Source organism: Camelus dromedarius, chromosome 1 (assembly GCF_036321535.1).
Source record: "Camelus dromedarius isolate mCamDro1 chromosome 1, mCamDro1.pat, whole genome shotgun sequence".
NCBI classification, from domain to species: domain Eukaryota; kingdom Metazoa; phylum Chordata; class Mammalia; order Artiodactyla; family Camelidae; genus Camelus; species Camelus dromedarius.
This window is the reverse complement of record NC_087436.1, coordinates 73,084,026-73,103,051: the sequence shown is the minus strand read 5'-3', so window position 1 is coordinate 73,103,051 and position 19,026 is coordinate 73,084,026. Positions and strand designations below refer to the sequence as shown.

At 43.2% G+C, this 19,026-nt stretch overlaps 1 protein-coding gene and 1 long non-coding RNA gene across 2 annotated transcripts in view; one reads left to right on the top strand and one right to left on the bottom strand.

Moving 5' to 3' along the window:
- The first annotated feature begins 496 nt into the window (after nucleotides 1-496).
- LOC135321223 (uncharacterized) overlaps nucleotides 497-19,026 on the top strand; it is a 29,904-nt gene continuing 11,374 nt past the window's right edge. Inside the window, exon 1 of the long non-coding RNA XR_010380793.1 lies at nucleotides 497-1,121. This is a non-coding gene — a long non-coding RNA (uncharacterized LOC135321223). The remainder of the gene's footprint in view (nucleotides 1,122-19,026) is intronic.
- Nucleotides 1,713-19,026, bottom strand: part of PARM1 (prostate androgen-regulated mucin-like protein 1) — a 99,872-nt gene continuing 82,558 nt past the window's right edge. Inside the window, exons 3-4 of the mRNA XM_031470711.2 lie at nucleotides 17,083-17,161; nucleotides 1,713-5,625 (exon numbers count right to left, since the gene is read on the bottom strand). Of these exons, the coding sequence (XP_031326571.1) occupies nucleotides 5,541-5,625; nucleotides 17,083-17,161 (164 nt within the window). The 3' untranslated portion in view covers nucleotides 1,713-5,540. The remainder of the gene's footprint in view (nucleotides 5,626-17,082; nucleotides 17,162-19,026) is intronic.

Genomic DNA, 19,026 nt, shown 5'->3' with positions numbered 1-19,026 from the left:
CAGAGAACACAGCCCAGCAGGGCAGCAGGAGTTAGCGGAAAGGTGACAGTGCCTGGCCAGGGCACAAGTGCCTGGGAGCTGGCTGGGCTTGCTCCGGGCTGCATGCCAGACACCATCGAGATGGCCCAAAATAGCTGAGAGGGACTTTGCAAGGGGTGGAAGATCCCATTTTACCAGGAGGTGTGAGTCTTCAGAGCTGGGTTAGACTTACATCTGATGCCAGTCCCTTGGGTGAAAAGCAACCAAGGGCTCTGGTGACAGACAGACCTAGTTTGAGTCCCACCTCTGCCACTTACTGCACCGCACACACTCGGAGGGCAGGGGCCACCTAAGTCACTGTGGCGTGTGCAGAAGGGTGCAGTACATGCGTGAATGGGTTGAATGTCCTGGAACCTCAGTTTCCCTATCTGTAAGATGGTGAGAGTGTAATGATCAGGGAAGTGATGCAAGGATTACATTAGACAATTGCCCTCAGGAGCCAAAAGTTCCTACTGAACATATGTTACTTCTTCTTTATAGTAAATATTAAGTGTCTTGCTTAAAACAGAAACCCAATACATTCACTGACCAGAACAGATAATGCAGTTTTAGGGCAGTATATGTAGTCCATTCTACACTTGCCAAAGACTGCATCCTTTAGGAGAAGAGATCATACCTCTTACAGGGGTTATCCCAATTTGATCAGTGTTTTTAAGTGTCATATATGACTCAGTCCTTTCTGACGAAAATTGAAATATAGCTATGAGCTATTGGTAAGTGCCACTGAATTTTAGGAGAGTAAAAGATTCAAGGTAGGTTACTAAATAATTGAAACAGATTATGACCTGACTTGGAAAAGCTACGATACAGGGGAAAAGTGGACTTGGACCCAAGAATTCATAGTGTGTAAACACTGCACATTATTATTAAGCTTTTCCTTTCTACGCACGCTTAGCGTGCTTTCCGACCAAACCTGTTCAAGCCAGCTTGGAATAATGGAGCTGTTACTTGCTTTCGTGCCCATGGCAGGTCCTCAAGAAATGACTGAATGATGGATGGGAAAGGGCCTGTTTCATGTTTGGTCCTCTTTGTCTACCTTACTCCATCCATTCAAGCCTCCATGTTGTGCCGCTGGAAGCCAGGTACCGAAACTTACTGAATCTGACCTCATGTTTAAATCCATCCTCAAACCAGCTTGCTCTAGTTTGCAGGTGGATCCACCCCTCTCCTGTGTTGCAAGATGCATAGGCTTTGTTGTTGCTGTTTTCTTCAGAATCAGAATAGTCTTTGGTTGGCTTCTGGAGGGGTGAAATTATATTCTGGATGATTGAAATTGCTGGCTATTTAACTGCCAGAGAGGATGAGTAGGCTGACTTTTTTGAAGGCGAACAAAGCAAGTATCAAATGTACCATTATGGCCTCAATAAGACTTGATTATGTATCGCTACCTATTAATTGAACCAAAGTGTTTACTTTTACAACTATTTTATAAGGCATGGTGTATAGTTAAGAGTAAAATCACTGCTTGGGAAGTTTCTTCATTTCTGACATCCTTCAGTTCTGTTTCAAGATCAGAGGGGGCATCCCACTCTGCAGAAAATATTATTTATTGATGTGGGATAAATTAGCTCTAAGAACAAGCCAGGTCTACTTAATATGAGCAGTACTGAGGATATCCAGTGAATGGCTTGAATAACAAAACATATCAAAATGTGAATCACCAGTGTCAGACGCAAGCTTTTAAAAACTTTAATTGATATAATCATAATTAGTATGCAACATGTCTTACAACAAATGTAGATACAGTGACAGCAAATATCAAAGGAGTTGCACGTCTTTCCATCTTTAAATGAGGTTGGCTAACTCACTCCAAGAAAGCAATCTGTCATTGGTCTCTTGGTTAGCATTGGTCTCATAGTTAGCGCTATTACCAAAATCAACTAGCACTTTAAAATCAAAGTTGAAATGGTACATTCATTTGCCAAAAAAGAGGTAAAAGGCAAAGAAGGTGAATCAACGTACAAATCAGCATCCGGCCCAGTTGCAAAATTCGTTTCCCAGATGCGAGGGATTGAACCATGCACCCTTGCAAGCAAGATGAAGGGCAAACAGATGACATCAAACCAAAATCAACTCCACAAAGAACTCAGAAGACTTTGGGGTGGTCAAGGCCAGTTTACTGCTCTTAGTGCTCAGGTGTCCATGTATTACCCTAACTCAATAGTCTGTGAGACCTGTGTCCTGGGCCATCCTTTCACTCAAGGATGGAAACCATCCTCTGTGGTCCCAGGAGGTCAGCCAGTGGCACTGGGGGTAGCCCGGAGCTGGAACAGCTGTCTGATGGGCTACTATACAGCTGTCGTTCTATAGATTTAAGTAAAAACGACACACCAGTATAACAACAAACAAGAAACTGAGATCACTCATACACCTGTGTAATACTTAAGATGTCTATAAATATTTTTCTCCAGAAACTGAAAACGCAGTAGACATGATTTCATGAATCCTCACAACCTATTTGTGAGGTAGCAGGGGGTGAGGTCAACATGACAGCATCACGCCTGCCTAAGAAATGAAGACACAGACATCCAGGGAGGGCAGGAGACTTTGTCGGGGCCATGGTGAAAGTAAACAAAGTTGAGCCCCACTCTGTCAACATTTGCAATCCATGGTCGAGAAGAGGCTGCTGGCCTCCTTCCTGCTCTGACATTCTCTCTGACACTTTAGGACTAATCCTGTCCCTGGATGGTGTCTGGTTGTTTTCAATCCCCTGGAGCCGTTTCCCTTGGGTAGACTTGAACAGACTTGCTCCTTGAGGTAAAGGACGTCAGTTATTAGCATACATTTCAGATGTGTGTGTGCATGTGTGTGTGTGTGTGTGTGTGTTAAGCAATATTTCTTGAATGCAGTTAAATTTCTTGGCCAACTCAAGAACAGGAAAAAATGCACTTGGCAAAATAAGGTTCAACCCATTGATACTTGATACTAACATAACAAGGAGTGTTAAGGGTTTTTATGGGAAACTGTCACCTGGCTGAATGCATCTGCTGTAGGTCAAGTCCCTTTCTTCACCATAGGGACCTGGAAGTTAATAAGAATGACCAGTCCATCAAGGACTCTTGTACAACAGGAGCCTTTGATAAGGAAGATGTTTGCTAAGTCTATGATTTATAATCGGTCAGAATTCCCTGGGGAGAGGCTGGTCCCTCTGACACAGTACTTATGACCAGAGCAACATCCAGGTCTCACCTCTGCAAAAGTGTCTCATGGACATTTTGTCAACATGTTTGTGACCAAGGGAGAAAAAATATATGGAATGTCCTGTTTTTCTTGAATTGTCCTTTGCCAAACCTAAAGCTTATAAAGGGGGTGAAGGTAGGGAAGGGGGCCAATTATTCAGGCCAAGCATGGTCAGAAGGGGCACCCTTGGTCATTCCTGGCCATTTTTCTGACAATATCCTTTTTTAAAAAAAGATAATCACAGATATGAGAATTCCTGGAAGCCTACTTCTCGGTCTTCACTCCTGCTGTAAAACAACTCTGGGGATTGCTCATTCCCCTTTGGTACCTAAGGAGTTTAGGAATAATTTCCTTCAGAGTGTGGGAGTGGCAGGTTGTGGAAAGTGGCATCGGTCCTGGTGTCTCTGACACCAGAAAGGTTTAGAACAGCATGGCAGCGGCCGTTTTCATGTCAGTCCTTTACTGAGCCACAGTGAGTGACAGGAGGAGTTGAAGGTCAAGTTTCTGGAAACTAAACAGAGTCATAGCAACAGGGCCAAGTTTAGAAATAAAATAAAAATGCAACTTTAAGTTCTTTATGATATCGTGGGACCATATAACACATTTGGAAACAGACGCCAATGTATGATTTTCTACTCCATGAAATCAGGACAGAAGATGCGAGTTACTAATGTTCTGTGTTACAAGAGGACAGAGTTATAGCCATGAAATAAAGCTATCTAGAAAATACATAGAAATCAAAAGGCAAGCATGCATAGCAAAAACAACCCATCAGCCAACAAATGAAACACTTTTCAGATATAACCAATAATCAACCAATTATTTCATTTAGTTAAAAATAAACTCACTAACCTGGGAGGGTCTGGTTTTGTCACAACGGGCATTGAAATAAATCAGGGTTCCTCAAACTCAGCACTATTGACATTTCAGGCCAGATAATTCTTAGTTGTGATGGGCCATCCTGTACCTCATGGGATGTTTAGCACATCCATGGCCTTCACTCACTACTAGCACCCCTCAGTTGTGACACCCAAAAATATCACCAGAAACTTTCAAATGTCCTCTCTGCTGCTGGAAAACCACAGCCATAAATGGATGCCCACAAAGATGATCAGTTCTTTTTCAAAATTTGTGATGCAGGATTTTATGTCTCTGTACCCAGGGGTGTTCACTTGTTAAAGGGCACAATTAGTAAGGCAGGGTTACAGGAAGAATAAATGGATTAATCCCCATGTCTGTTTCCTATGGAAATGCCTCACTGAGCAATTGCAGGTAGACTAGTGCCTTTAAAAAATTTCTTTAAAAAATAGTTTACAGCCGTTATCCAATAGACAGTAAGGCAGTGAACCAGTTGCTCTGTGGGTCGAAAGCAAGGATTCTACAGGCTCCTCCAAGCAGTGCATGTCCCCTCTGGGTATTGAGGGCTGAGTCCCACTTCCCAGAATGAGGTACTCAGTGCATATGGGGCCCTCCCTTCCCTCCCACCCTCCTCCACGCCCCCCACTACACTCACTCTACACAACTCTCTCTTTCTTTTCTATAACTAAACTCATCTCACAGCCTTCTCCTGTGGAACCACAACTCCCCTAAAAGCTTGTGGACTAGGATCTCAGCTGCAATTGACCAGAATGGGCATCCTTAGCAGAGACAGGTGCCCTGGAGGGGAGGACGTGTCGAGGGCACACTGAAATCTGACAGCAGCCTGCTACTCTGACTCCCTTGGGCACCTCGATTTTCCTCCTTCCTTAATTAGGCAGCTCAGAAGCTCGGATCCAGCTTGCAGAGCTGAACAGGCATCCTGTCAGACACAACCAGATAAATAGAGATTAAAAAGGAATCCTGCCTCCTCACCTGCAGGGCGAACTCCTCCCAGCACTCATTTCCTTTCCCCTCATTGAGATTTAATGTAATTTCCCAAAGAAAAGTTTGTGAAATACCACAAGCGGCAAGTTCCCCTAAAAGTAACCTCTGATGACACAGCTTGACCCCTCTTCTCAGTTCTTCTTGCCGTGGGTCCTGTCCTGGGTACAGACACCTCCATCGTGGTGGTGTCCAGCCTGGAGGGCTCAAGTTTGGCCCATGTCAGTTGCAAATCAGCCTCCACTCACTTTTAATTTTTTTTTTTTTTTTTTTTTTTTTTTGGGTACCAGAAAGGGGAAGTTGTAGCAGCCAGAGGAGAGGGAGGAAAACAAAACAACCAAACCAACACAACAAGGCTGAAGATTGTTGCTCAGTGAGCATCAGGTTCTTGTAATTAATTCTACAGGATAAGCACTGATAAATAAAGACAGTTGCTCCTTATCCCATGCCACGTTCCTTTGTTAGGAGTCGTCGTACAGAGGGTTGTTGTAGTTTCCCCAGGACCCGTAGTCGTGATCATCCAAGAGCCTTCCGTAGGAGGAGTGCCTGGGTGGGGGGAGAAGACAGGGTTGTGGTTATTTGGAGAAGGTGCCCATCTGTGGGCAGCCTCGTGCCCTGGGGCCCGCAAGAGGGGACACAGTTCTTCACTAGGACAACCTCTGGGCAGCAGCCCCACTGAGCGTGGAGGCCCCAGGCTGCAAACGCCCTGAGTTACGACTGAGCCTCTGGGAGCCTGACTGGTGCCTTCTGGTGAGATCAGCGGGGTCCTTGTCTCTCACTGACCTCCAGCGCTGGAGCAGGAAGAGGCTTCGTTTCCATGGCTATTTAATAAGAAGTAATGGGAAAGAGAAGGCTGCATTCCTGGCATTTTGGCTTAGGTCCTGGGCTTGATTTTCCCTGAAATGATAATAACACAACCAGAATGGCTGTTGCTCACACCACCTCTCCTGACCTCTGTACAATGTTTTACAATCTGCAAAGTTCTTCTATATTCCGTGTTTGCTGGATCCTCAGAATAGAGCCATGGGCCAGGTACTGTTTATTTTGATTTCTCCAATGAGAAAAATAGGGCTCAGGGATGCTGACTGACATGCCCAAAGTTTGCCCAGCTGAGCTATGAGTTGAACCCTCACTTCTGGGAACTGAATTCAGTGCTCGGAGCTCAGCTTCCCCGAGTCTGGTTAGTGCCTTAGCTCAATGGCAATACGGCTTTATGAGGCTTTGCTGGGTCATTTGCGGAACCTGTTCCAGAATTAATTATTATTTCTATAAGAAAGTGAAGTCAGATTGTTACTCTTTTGTTCAAAACCCTTGAGTAGTTCCTCATCTCACACAGAGTAAAACCACAGTCACTAGGATGGTTTCCAAAGCCCTATAGGATGTGACCCCTGTTACTTTCTTTTTTTTAACTTTTTTTTATTGAGTTAAAGTCATTTTACAATGTTGTGTCAAATTCCAGTGTAGAGCACAATTTTTCAGTTATACATGAACATATATATATTCATTGTCACATTTTTTTTTCACTGTGAGCCACCACAAGATCCTATATATATTTCCCTGTGCTATACAGCATAATCTTGTTTATCTATTCTACATTTTGAACTCCTAGTCTGTCCCTTCCCACCCCCCTCCGCCTTGGCAACCACAAGTTTGTAATCTATGTCTGTGAGTCTGTTTCTGTTTTGTATTTATTTATTTATTTATTTAAGATTCTGCATATGAGTGATCTCATATGGTATTTTTCTTTCTCTTTCTGGCTTACTTCACTTAGAATGACGTACTCCAGGGACATCCACGTTGCTGCAAATGGCGTTATGTTGTTGGTTTTTATGGCTGAATAGTATTCCATTGTATAAATATACCACAGCTTTTTTATCCAGTCTGACCCCTGTTACTTTCTGAGCACATCGGCTACTAATCCAGTGCTTCTTGCTCTCTTGGATCCAACCACACTGGCCTCCTACTCTTTCCCCTCATGCCTGACACACTCTTGCCCTAGGGCCTTTGCACTTACTGTTCCCTCAGTTTGGGACAATTGTCCTCCAGCTCTCCACAGAGCTCATCCCCTCCTCTCCCTCAAGTCTCCACAGATGTCACCTTCTCAGTGAGGCCTTCCTTAAGAACTCTATTTAAACTTGAACTCCCACCCCAAAGCACTTCCTGCCTAATTTCTCACATAGTACACACCACCTTCTAACACACTATATTATTTACTTATTTATTTTGTTATTGCTTCTCTCCCCTAACTAGATGGAATGTGTGGATTATTTGCCTGCTGTGTTTGTTCTTAGCTCTGTCTCTAGCACCTAGAAGAAGATCTGGCACGTAGTAAGTCCTCAATAAATGTTTCTGCAAAAAGACAGTAATGGGGAAAAAAAAATCCTGAAAAGCCAATCTTTTCATGAGATGGGAGCCTTCTGGAAGGGATTAGGGTCATTTTAAGCTTAAAACTCATGACAGGATTAGGAGAACAGCATAGAACGAGCACCTGGTGCCTCTGAGGTTCACGCTGGCTAGTGAATTTCTACACCTTGTCACAGGGAGTCAGGTATGCTATATACAGGACAGATATAAACATACCCACTTCCCCTAATGTTTTCTTACCTACATATGAAAATTCAACAAGATGAAAACACAAGTTGAGAGGCACAAAAAGCATTTGTTAGATATTCTCTTCAATTTCTTTCTTTTTTTTTTTTTTTGCTATATAGTTCTGTCTGTTGCTAAAGTAATTACTGTCACTCTTCTGAAGTGTATTTACATCTGTTAGGTATCTGAAAAAAGATGATCTGTTGAAAAGTGTTAGACCTTTGATGTGCTGGCTTTAGACTTTTAGCCTTCAAATTTCTGATTTCTGTCCTGAAGACTGGCTCAGTGGACCCAGTCTATACACCTGGGAACTTGAGGATGTCCCACAATATAGTCTGTTTTCCCTAAAGACCCACATCCATTTCTGTGGGTATGAGGAGGAACGAGGTCACAAATAACACACCACTGATCTTCTGATCAACAGGAATAGTGGAGGCCAGTTCTGGTAAATGAGTCACTGCCCATTCACTGCCAACACTCCTTCTACTCTTAAAACCTCTAATTCCAATCAAATCCTTTAACAGGAAGGTTGAGAAATGGAAGCTATAGAATAAACAAGTAAAAACCTAGGGATTACAAGACTGGAGCTCAGCCTCAATTTCAGCGTGACTTACTGTGGCGAGCCTGGCCAGGCTAATAAATGTGTTCCTGTGTTGATAGGACACTCCTGCGTCACCTTGGTGTGGTAATTTAACTTCTCACAGTGTTTTTATATCTATCATATAATTTTATTCCCACAAAATGTCAGTTGGGCCTATAGATATATGTCCTTGAATATACTTTAAACCCCCTGCTTTTTCATCTATAAGACAAATGAACAAAAAATTGCTTTAGGATTGTTGGATGGATTAAATGAGGTAATGCATATAAAAGACCTGGCACATAGTGAATGCACAACAAATGTTGGCCAACATTGCTTTTTAATTTTTATTAGAATGAAACTTACACAAGCACATGGCAGATTTGCAAATAACAAAGAAGGCTACTCAGTGAGAAGTGAGTATAATTTAAAAAAAATGATTATCATGCCAGAGTGGGGTTAGAGGATTAAAAATCTTCCAGTCATCAGGTTTTACTGCTTATGGTTATTGTGGGCAAGACTATTTGATCAGGGCTGTACCTGGATCTGCTGAATTATAAGAGATGTAGTGTGCACTACACAAGCACTCGTAAGACGAAGGAAGAAGATGGAACTTTTGGTTTTCTTTGCCTTCTCATTTGAATGAAGAGCGAGCTGAGCAAAATACTAATAAATGAAGAAAACAAAGCAAGAGCTATAGATAAACTAAACTGGGGAAGGTACTGAACCCATAGGCCTTGTTTTAATAGATTAACAAGCCTCAACAAGAAGAATGGGGTGTGCTGGGATTCAAGCCAGGTTGGGTAAATCCTGCAATACTCTAGAAAGAGCAAGACAGACACACTTTGTGTGTGTGTGTTGGGGGGGGGGGGTAAAGAGAGAATGATTAATGATCACTTTAAACTGTCTCTCTAGATCAGAACTTCTTAAATCATGGAATGTTTTAGATGAATATGGGGGAGTTTTTCAGATTGGTATTTGCAGAGTCTAAAGAGGTGAAAAAAACTATTCTAAAGATTAGGAAGATGGAGTTTGGCTCAAAGGAGCTGGAAGACTGTCACTGTGATTTAATGGTAGCGCTGGTACTAAAACTGAGGTCTGCTGGCTTGGTCCTGCAATGCTGCTTCATCTAATTTCAATCCGAATAGCAATGTGTGCAAATGACATCATCATCAGGTCAAAGCAGTTTTGTTTACTCAGTTTCTTCACAAAGACTGGCGCCATCTAGCATAGCTAAGTTTTCCATTTGCTGTGTTTTGGATCCCTTAGATGGTAAACCTCCTGGGTAGACTATGTCTTACTTTGCTTCTAATTTTCTGAGTGTCTGATAGGTTGTTGTTAATGCAATGGTATTTAAAAAAAATACTTGATGACAACTGCTTACATCTAGTAGCATAAAAAACAGTACACAGAGTAAATACACTGAATATACTTGGTCAATACCAGCAGGGATTAGTATGGACTGTGGCAATTCATGGTGAACTATAACTGTGGCAAAGTGAAAATACTGTCTTAAAGAACAGAAAGGGCCAAAGCCACCATTTTCATCTTAAAGATAGGAAGGAGAAAGAGAATTATAGCTAAGTTTCTCCCATGCGATGACATGGCTTTAAAGCACTCAGCATAGGCTCACAGTCCCTGTAGATCAATGGCACTGTGCTGACTGTCAACGATGTTCTGCTGTGTCGTACAGCTTAGTTAGCTCAAAGCAGAACCCGAGGGGATAAAATAGGCAATGACTGATGTGAAGCCCTTCCCTTATTGCTTTCTTCTCAAGTGGCTTTGCTCTAACAAAGCAAATCTCCCCACTAGCCTCTGCTCCAACTGGTGATGCCTTGTTGGTGACAAACAGTATACGTGGTGGTGACATTTGCGGTTTGAGGCCTTCCCCACAACTGTGAAATGGTACCTATTTTAAGATAGTTACAGCATAAGTACTTAATAGAACTCAACTGTCTTTGAAAATGAATGAGGTGTTTTACTTTTTTAATGGTGAAACCAACATATTTCAGAAAATGCCTTCCCCTTTGTCAGGGTCAACCCAAGTTCTCCGTTGAGTCTCCACCTTTGTTTATTGCTTCTCCTCCCAAAGTCAAGTGAGTCTTGCCATTCAATCACTAGTGCTTATTATGTGCTAAGAAGGAGAGACATAAAGATGACTAAGATATGGCTTGGTGCTGGTAAAACACAGCTAAACTTGCAGCATGTTAGTCATTAGTCATTAAGCCTTCGACTCTTACCATCCATTAGTAAAGCTGGTGTGGAGCAGCTGTCACTGTCTCCCTTGTTTCTGATGGTGACTTTCTTTTCCTCATTGTCATTTCCCTGCCTGGCTTCTTTCATTTATTCATTGAAAAATTGCCATTGATCAGGCCTTATTCTGGGGCTTGGGGAATACTCCAGTGAACTAAAAGACCAAAATCTCTGTTCTAAGGGAGCTTACATTCTAGTGAGGGCAGACACAAATAAGACATGAAAAATAATATGGCAGATGGTAATAAATGCAATGGAGGAAAATAGTGCAAGAAAGGGGAATGAGGAGCTCCATATGGGAGCTGATCAGGAAACGTTTCACTAAGATGTCATTTGAGCAGACATATAAAGCAGATGCAGATGAGCCATGTGGATGCCTGAGACAGACCCTACAAGGTGGGGAGAACAGCATGTGCAAAGGCACTGCAGCAGAAGCAAACACAGCTGTGTGGTAGCTGTTGAATTATAATTAAAAAAATAAACTTTCTATTTTGAGATGATTTTAGACTTATAGAAAAATTCCAAAAATAGTACAAAGAATTCCCATAAGTCCTTCACCCAGCTCCCCTTGATGTTAACAGCTTACATAACCAGGGCACATTAGTCAAAACTAAGAAATTAACATTGTGAACCATAATTTTGAAGCTAAGAAAAATGTGACCACTAGTGGTGAATTTATTTGCCCACAGTTAACCACAGCAAGTTAGTGACTGAATGAGTATCATAATGCAAGAATCCCATCAGTTCTGTCTTTTCTCTGCCAAAATCTCAAGGATGGAAACATTTCCAAACATTCATTTTCAAAGTGCTTTTTCCATGGGCTGGGTTTCTTTTAAAAAGCCATTACTTAAAATTTTGTCACTAAATAATCACCTTTACTTTGAAGGGGCAGCTACAAATTGTTTATTTTATATTTAAAAATTATCTGCCAGTATTGTACAGGCAGACATTCAACACAGAAAAGGCCTGCACACTGGAACACCTGCCTATTTGTAAACAAGTTCAGAGTCACGAGGTAACTAGAAGGAAGTCTATGGTTTAACAGATTCCCATGGCTTCTCCTCCTCTAAACCTAGTTTCTCTTGATTTGGAATAACACAATATTGCTGCCACACCCCAAAGTTTCTGACCCAGAAGAATCCACTAAGCAAGAAAATGTCTATAAAGCAACTATTACATGTCAGGTATCGCCAGGGGCTTTCTGTCCTTCTAGTGGAGGACACTGGCGGAGGATGTGACGATTCCAGTACTTGGAGGTGAATGGGACAAAGGAAGCCCATGCAGCATGAGACTCAACGGTGGAGATGGTGGCGGGGTGGGGGTGGGGGTGGGGGGTTCCCAGAGAGGATCTCTTTTGAGCTAGACAATTTGGAATTAGCCAGATAAAAAAGAATGAACCAATTACCTCCAACAGAGGGATCCACACGTTCAAAGCAACAAAGGCATGAAACACTGGGGCATTATACCTGGGAAGCTTTAGAGCCAAGTGCGTATTTGGAGTGTTGGGGGGTGAGAGCAGGGTATGGAAGGGTTCCTCAAAGTCTGGTCCTCGGACCAGCAGCACTGGTATCACCCATCTTGACACACTGAGTCAGAATCTATGGGGCTGAGACCCAGGAAAGTGGGTTTGTAGTACACATGCCCATTGAGTCTTATGCACATAGAAGTTTGAGAACCACTGAGGTAGAGAATCCAGCCATCTAGACCTATAGAACACCCAAGGCTAACCTGAAGAAGCAAACCTGTAGCTACCAAACTCTAGAAGATCTTAGACTTCATGGCTGGCTCTTCATGGGACTACTTTTTAAACCTGACAACAACCAGAAGGAATCCAGTTGTATAAAACATGATCGCTAGAAGGCTTGAAGCAAAACAGATGACTTCTAACAAGATGTCTTAAGAACCAGGCTCTATTGTGTCTATACGTCAAGATCACATTTATTTTTGTGAGGGGAACAGCCACGTTATCTGCCTGGGTTACCAGCACACCTAATTATAGCAGCATCCACACTGCTGGTGACAGCAGATACGGTCTCCTGCCCAGGAGATTATCAACAGTTTTGAGCCAATTTCAACACAACAAACCCGACTTACCTCATTCTTCTATCATCACTAATTAAAGACACCCTTCTGCTAGAGGCAGGCGGACCTTTACTTTTTTTTAAGGTTGCAAACAAGTGCTGGAATAAAGATTTCTCAGAGATAGTTTCTATCAGTGAATGTATAACATGCGTGCAGAAGAAGCACAATTGAAACTGCCAAGATGGAACACAGAAGTCTGCGCGTCGATACACAATTCGAAAACTGAGCTGCTGTATCCTCTTCCTCCTCCTCTCCTTCTTCCTTTGAATCCCTGATGCCTGTGGAGTGGGGCTGCTGGCGGCTACCATTTTACGGAGTGCCTAAGCTGGAAGCCCACGATGACAATTACAACGCTGACAGCAGTTAGCTCTTCCATCACCTCCACCTCAGCCCCAGCACTGAATGTTTATCTGCGTCATAACTTAATCCTCACAAACAGTCCTGAGTTAGGGATCAGTATTCTAGTCCCATTTTACAAACAAAGACACTGAACACAGAGGGATGAATAAACTTGCCCTCTGGTCCATGTCCTTAACCACCGTGAGCTATCTTTCTACATTCATGACTTCATCTCATCTTCTGGACAACTGTGACAGATAGGTATTAGCAGCTTTATTTTTGCAAGTGAAGACATTAAGGATCAGGGAGATTATAATTTGCCCAAGGCCACCTAAATAATAAGTAGAAGGGGCAGTATCGAACCTGATTGCCGAGGCCACTTTCCTCCCCTGGCGACAGTGGGTGTTGTGGGGTAGGGGGAGACGGAGTAGAAAAGAGCCCTGGAAGGTTCAGGGCTGTTCATTTTTCATAAATTGCATCCCAAAGTGGCTCAGGTTACAGAAAGATGTGGCTCTCCAGGCAGGAGAAGCTGTGACAAAACTAGGGGTCACGGGGCCCAGAAGAGTAGGAGTGTAAAAACAGACAGGTAATGCATTTACCGACACCTTCAGAGGGAACCTGAATTTGGGTAAAGATAAAACTCCTGAGCCACTGTTAGCAGAGCTTGCAAGGAGCACCGTTTTTCTGGTTGTGAAGCTGTCCTTTCAAGTGGACTATTCTGTGCATTTGCCAGGACATTGGCTGGGCCCGGGCGATAGCCCATGGTTGTGGGCCAGAAGCTAATGCTTCCCTCGTGGGCTGTGTTTCAGTCACTTGCTGCTCCAGCCAAGTGAGCTAAAAAAACCACAGACAACATACCTCTTGTCATGTTATTGTTCTCAGAAGTCCGGGACAATAGGAATCAAACACATTTCCAGGCAAGGCAAAATTCAACTCTAGGTACACAGACACACACACACACACACACACACACACACGCATGCATGCACTTTTGTCAATTGAGCCAAATGTATTTTTGATGAGCGATTAAGTGGGGCTTTCCAAGAATCTGGTAAAATAACACTTGAAGGGGTTTCAGCACAGCCTTAAGTTTCATGAGAGTTATTAACCTCCTTATGCTTCCTTTTTCAGAAATAACTAACAGAGCAGCAGAAAGGGGTTTTCCTTAGGGGGTTTCTAAACAGGGATCTGATCACTTTACCCATCCTTAAGTTTGTAGTGCCAAAGATAAGTATCACTCTTGTACCAATGGGGGCCTTTCTACATTAAGAGGGAGGACCTGCACTATAGGGGAGAGAAACAATGACTAGCTCGATTTAGTCATTCACTGAATTTACCTAGTGTTGAGAATGCTTGGAGAAAAAACATGCTTTAAATTTTTAAAATAAAATGTTCTGCAATTTTAACCAGCACTCATTAGAACGGATTTTAATGGCCTGCTAACAAAATTTTCCAAACCAGTAAGTTCTGAGATGGCAGGACTGTGTCTCATCACCGATGTGACCTCATTGCTTAGAAGAGTGCCTGGCACATGGCTATCGCTGTCACTGTCTATTGAGCACCTGGCCTACTGGGTCCCTCCCAGCTGACCATTTGGATGACAGTGATGATAATGATGGTGGTGGCAGAGCTAGGTACTTGGGAAGCAGTGTCCATTAATCCTCCTAACAATGGTTTTTAACCAGGTAGTTAAAACGATGGCCCTTATCTTTCAGGGGAGGGATGTGAGGGTTTGTGAAACTCTGTCACACACCCAGGTGATGGTAGAAACTTCCAGAAAGCAGTAGAGCTGGGATTCGAACTGAGGTCTCCCTGCTTCTGGAGTCTGAATTCTTAGTCACTGTTCTAGTCTGCCTATCTGTAGTCATGGGTAGGCTTCAGGTGGTAAACTTGAATTCTTGCTGGAGTCAAGAGGAAGGGTCCTGAGGTTATTTTAACATCATTTTTGGCAAGTGTGTGGCGAGAGTGAAGTGTTTCTATTTTGCTCCACACACCATGGAGGTCGTATTTTTGGTGACCTAGCCCTTCAGAAACTCACCACTGGTGATTCCAGAATGACTCTGATGTTTCCCCAGATGCTCTTTTTTCTAAGCAATGCTGCTCCCCACCCCCCACCCATCTCCCAAACACAGAGAGAAATTCTGCTGCAAAGTGGGAGTGAGGTACCCAGACAAGTTCATAGAAGCCAACTTTAACTCAGAATTAAACATAGTGCATCCACGGTGATGAACTAGTAATCAAGCCAGATGGAAAAGGGTAGCTTTCAGTAAGAGATAATTCATAAAGCTGATGCTCAAGGAAATATAGACTTGATGAAGAGAAAGTTTTTCTCTTTGTTTGTTTGTTTTAATTTGAAGACCTCTGGATCCTTTTATAAAAGATACAGGTAATGCTGGCACTTTAATTCCACTTTCTCTTTGAAAGCTGGCTTTCCTGTCCTCTGTCCCTTAGATAGCAGTGATATTACAAGGCACTCACACTTGACACAGCATTAGATTGGTCTGGTTCACATGTAGAGCAAAAGATGGAAGGAGATAAAAGGGAAGGAGGGTGTTCCCAAGTGGGTGCTGGTCTGGGTGAGGGTGACTGGAGGAGATGAGAGAGGGCAGCAAAGGGGACGTGTGCACGGGAGATGAAACCCTAAATACATGTGCTCCACGTGGGGAACCAGGACACGCTCCTCGAGGAAGAAGCATAGCTGTGACGAGAAAAAGTTGGGAGTGTGCGTGTGTGTGGTGAGGGTGCCTGGATGATTGTGTTCTACGTCCAGTTGTTCATTTATTCAATGTGTTGAGCATCTTCTTTGTACCAACACCGTGCTCACAGATAAATTCCGGATCCTCACTCAGCTTACATTTTTGTGGGGAGAAGAGACAACAGACAAGCAAGCAAATATAGAAGAAAACAAATAAAAAGCATAGACAATGATAATAGCCAGGATGAAACTCACTGGGGCACTAAGAGAGTCCCAGACCGGAGGAGAAGTCTCCTGGAGGATGTAACCTGGAAGCCGTGCACGGGGGAGAGCTCGGAGAAGAGCGTCCCAGCGAGGGGACCAACAAGAACCGAGGACCTGGACAGACAGAGAACCTGGTGCGTTCTAATGTTGGACAGAAAGCCAGGGTGACTGTGGCGCGGTGGTTAACAGAGAGAAATGTGTGATGAGCAAGAAGAGGTGGGCAGGGCGGGTCCAAGAAGGAACTCAGGGCCAGGCTGAGGGGTCAATTTAATTCTAAGGGAAGGGGAACCCACTGGGCATTTGAGGGAAGGAGTGACAGGTCAGAGGGGCTCCCACAAAGCTGGCTCCTGCAGCTGGGAGGACAATGTGCGGGGGTCAGGGAGTGGCCGTGCACATCACGGCAGCAGGCGGCCACCTGTCCTCACTACAGGCACCGCACAGCCTGGACAACCAGATGGCCACTTGCCTCTTGGCATTTTACAGCTGGAAGGACACTCGGTGTGAGGAATGTGGTTTTTGAGTCTGGGATTTCACAGAGCAGTAGGCAACAGAAGTCGGGGACTCACAGAGTACTACCACTTTCTCTTTGGCTAAGGAAAGTAAAAACTCAGCCACCGTCTGTGATCACCTTCTTTTCATAAGAGAAAGGATATTTTAAAACCAAAAATATAAGCCTACAATCTCATGGGGAAAAAAATCAGTTTTATCGAAAACAGTACACCTTCCTTATATTTTCAACGTTTTGCTTTAGAAGCAGTTAGAAACTTCTGACAGACTGGGCACCCCCCCCCCCCACATCAGCATTCAGAGCATCGGTATTTAGAAGCCACTGAGCCCACCCGTCTCTCCCATTTCACAGATGAGACCAGGTGAGGTTCAGGAGGCATGTGGCTTTCTCAGGGTGAGGGCCTGAGTTAAGGGCAAAGGTCTGAGGTCCCCATCTCCTGCCTCCAGGTTCATTCTCATTCCATTACATCATCATGCTGTATATTCCAACTATTTCTTCTGCTGCCAACTTGCAGCGACTGTCCCATCTATTTCTGTCCAGGGGGGAGGACACTGGCCATTTTCACTTCCCTGCCAGTATTTCTGAGAGCTAAGGTCCTTATCAAGAAACAAGTGTTCAGCACAACTGCTCTCAGCCTGGAGCCCGACAAAATGGAATTCTGTTCTTGATAAAGAAGACAGAAGTGTGTCTTACCTGATCTTTAGATATGCTGCCACTCCAAACACCAGCAACACCACAGCAATGACTGTCACCGTAATGGCCGCGATGCTGCCTGTGAAGGAGAGAAGGCACAGAAAGAAGATGAAGGAAGGGTATTCATTTCAGATCATGCTGCGACAAAACCCTGGAGCTTAACGCTGCTGCCAAAATGCTTCTCAGCCTAGGCTAATTCCGGTAAATGGCCAATATCTATCAAGACTTTTTGGCTGGCCTGGAGTTCAGAAAACAGTCCACAGTAATATCTGATTATCTTTTTAAGAATGCTGCCAATCTGTTGCTGCTGTGTGCAGGGGTAAGGGATTTAAAATCTCCAGACGTCTTAGTTTCTTCTTTTATATGCTCTAGCTTGTCTTTCGAGCACTTGCAAAATACTGGAAGACTTAGGATGTTTTATTCAAGTGTCATGACAAAATAATTTGGTTGGCTTTTTAATAAACCAGAACCACACAACTATATCAGTCACGTCCATTTCAAAAGGGTCATCTTGGTAGGAGATGCATTAACTTTAATGATGCCATCAAATCAAAGCATTAAAAAAAAACCAAATGCCTCTTTGGGAGGTGTGTTCAGTTTTCATCCTTGATAGGTGAATTTGATTTTGTAGAGGATAAAGTCAAGTTTGGTGCATAAAATAAGGTCAAGTCTGGTAGGTAACACTATTTGTTGTTTGTAGAAACAACCAGGTCCAACATGAATGTTTTATTGTGTAGTTTAAAAATCTGGTTCCAAAGGTAACTATTAATGGGCAGTTAAAAAAAAAAACGCTTTGAGCATGTAGTCTTGTAAGAATAACCATATTGCTTCCAGAGATTACTACTTCTAAGCACAACACTCTTTTTGTGTGAGCTGGTGACTAATAATATGTATGTTTCAGTTATATTTCACTTCAGAAATGCCAAGAATCAATTGGGCTCTTGTCCCCTAATAGTTAAAGTGACTTTTTGGCACTAAAGTTGGTATTAGGAACCCCATGTACCCTTTCAGGCCACTGAGAAATTATTTTCTGCTTCAACAAATGAATGAGACTGTCAAACACACTGGAAAGAGCATCAGCTCTGGAGTCCATGTGGATTCAAGTGTGGTTCCATCATTACTGGCTGTGTGACCGTGGGCTGTTTACTTAACCCCGTCGACCAACACTCACCTGCACTGACAGAGAAAGGAGAGCTGTTCTACCCTCCCATGTAGTTTTAAGAAAATTAAACGAGATGCTTGTGCCAAAGGCAAAGTCCTATCCAAATACACCTTCCTGGACCCGTGCCCGTCTCTTGTGACTGCATCTTAAAGGTGACGGGTCCGCCTGACATTTTTGGAGATTTACCATTTGTAGATTATTTTGCCATTTCTCCTTTTATTCCCTCCCCCACCTTATAAATAGTTTTTGTACACTGTTCTTTTTTTTGAGCCCTTCCACCAAAGGAATTAGAGCAGAGCTAGGACGAAAATCAGTCTACTCATTAACTCTTTAGTAACTCCCCCAAAGTTTTGGGTGAAAGAAGGCTATGGCAAACATCCAGAGTGAGAAGGCCCTCACTCGTTATAATTTCTAAAAGAGAGCCAAGGAGGTACTGCAAATGTAGAAACTAAGACCAGACCTTGATATGTCCATGCAGGTTATTATCAGTACATTTTCCTTCCCCCTTTTACTACTGTCAAGATAGAATTATGGCACTGAATACTCAAATATGCAGACTGGATCAAGTAAAGTTCGAAGTTGGATCCCCTTATGAGAAACCTCTATTCCTACTTTGAAAGGCTTCACTTAGCTGCTCAGCCTCCAAACTATGCTGAAATTAGAACAATTCAAAGTTCATTGAAGCCCCTTAACAACTCTTTTAAGAGCTTGTGAAATGAGATTATTACTGCCAGGTAAGGTGATGGGGATATTGTCAAGATTCAAAAAGATATAGTGATTGC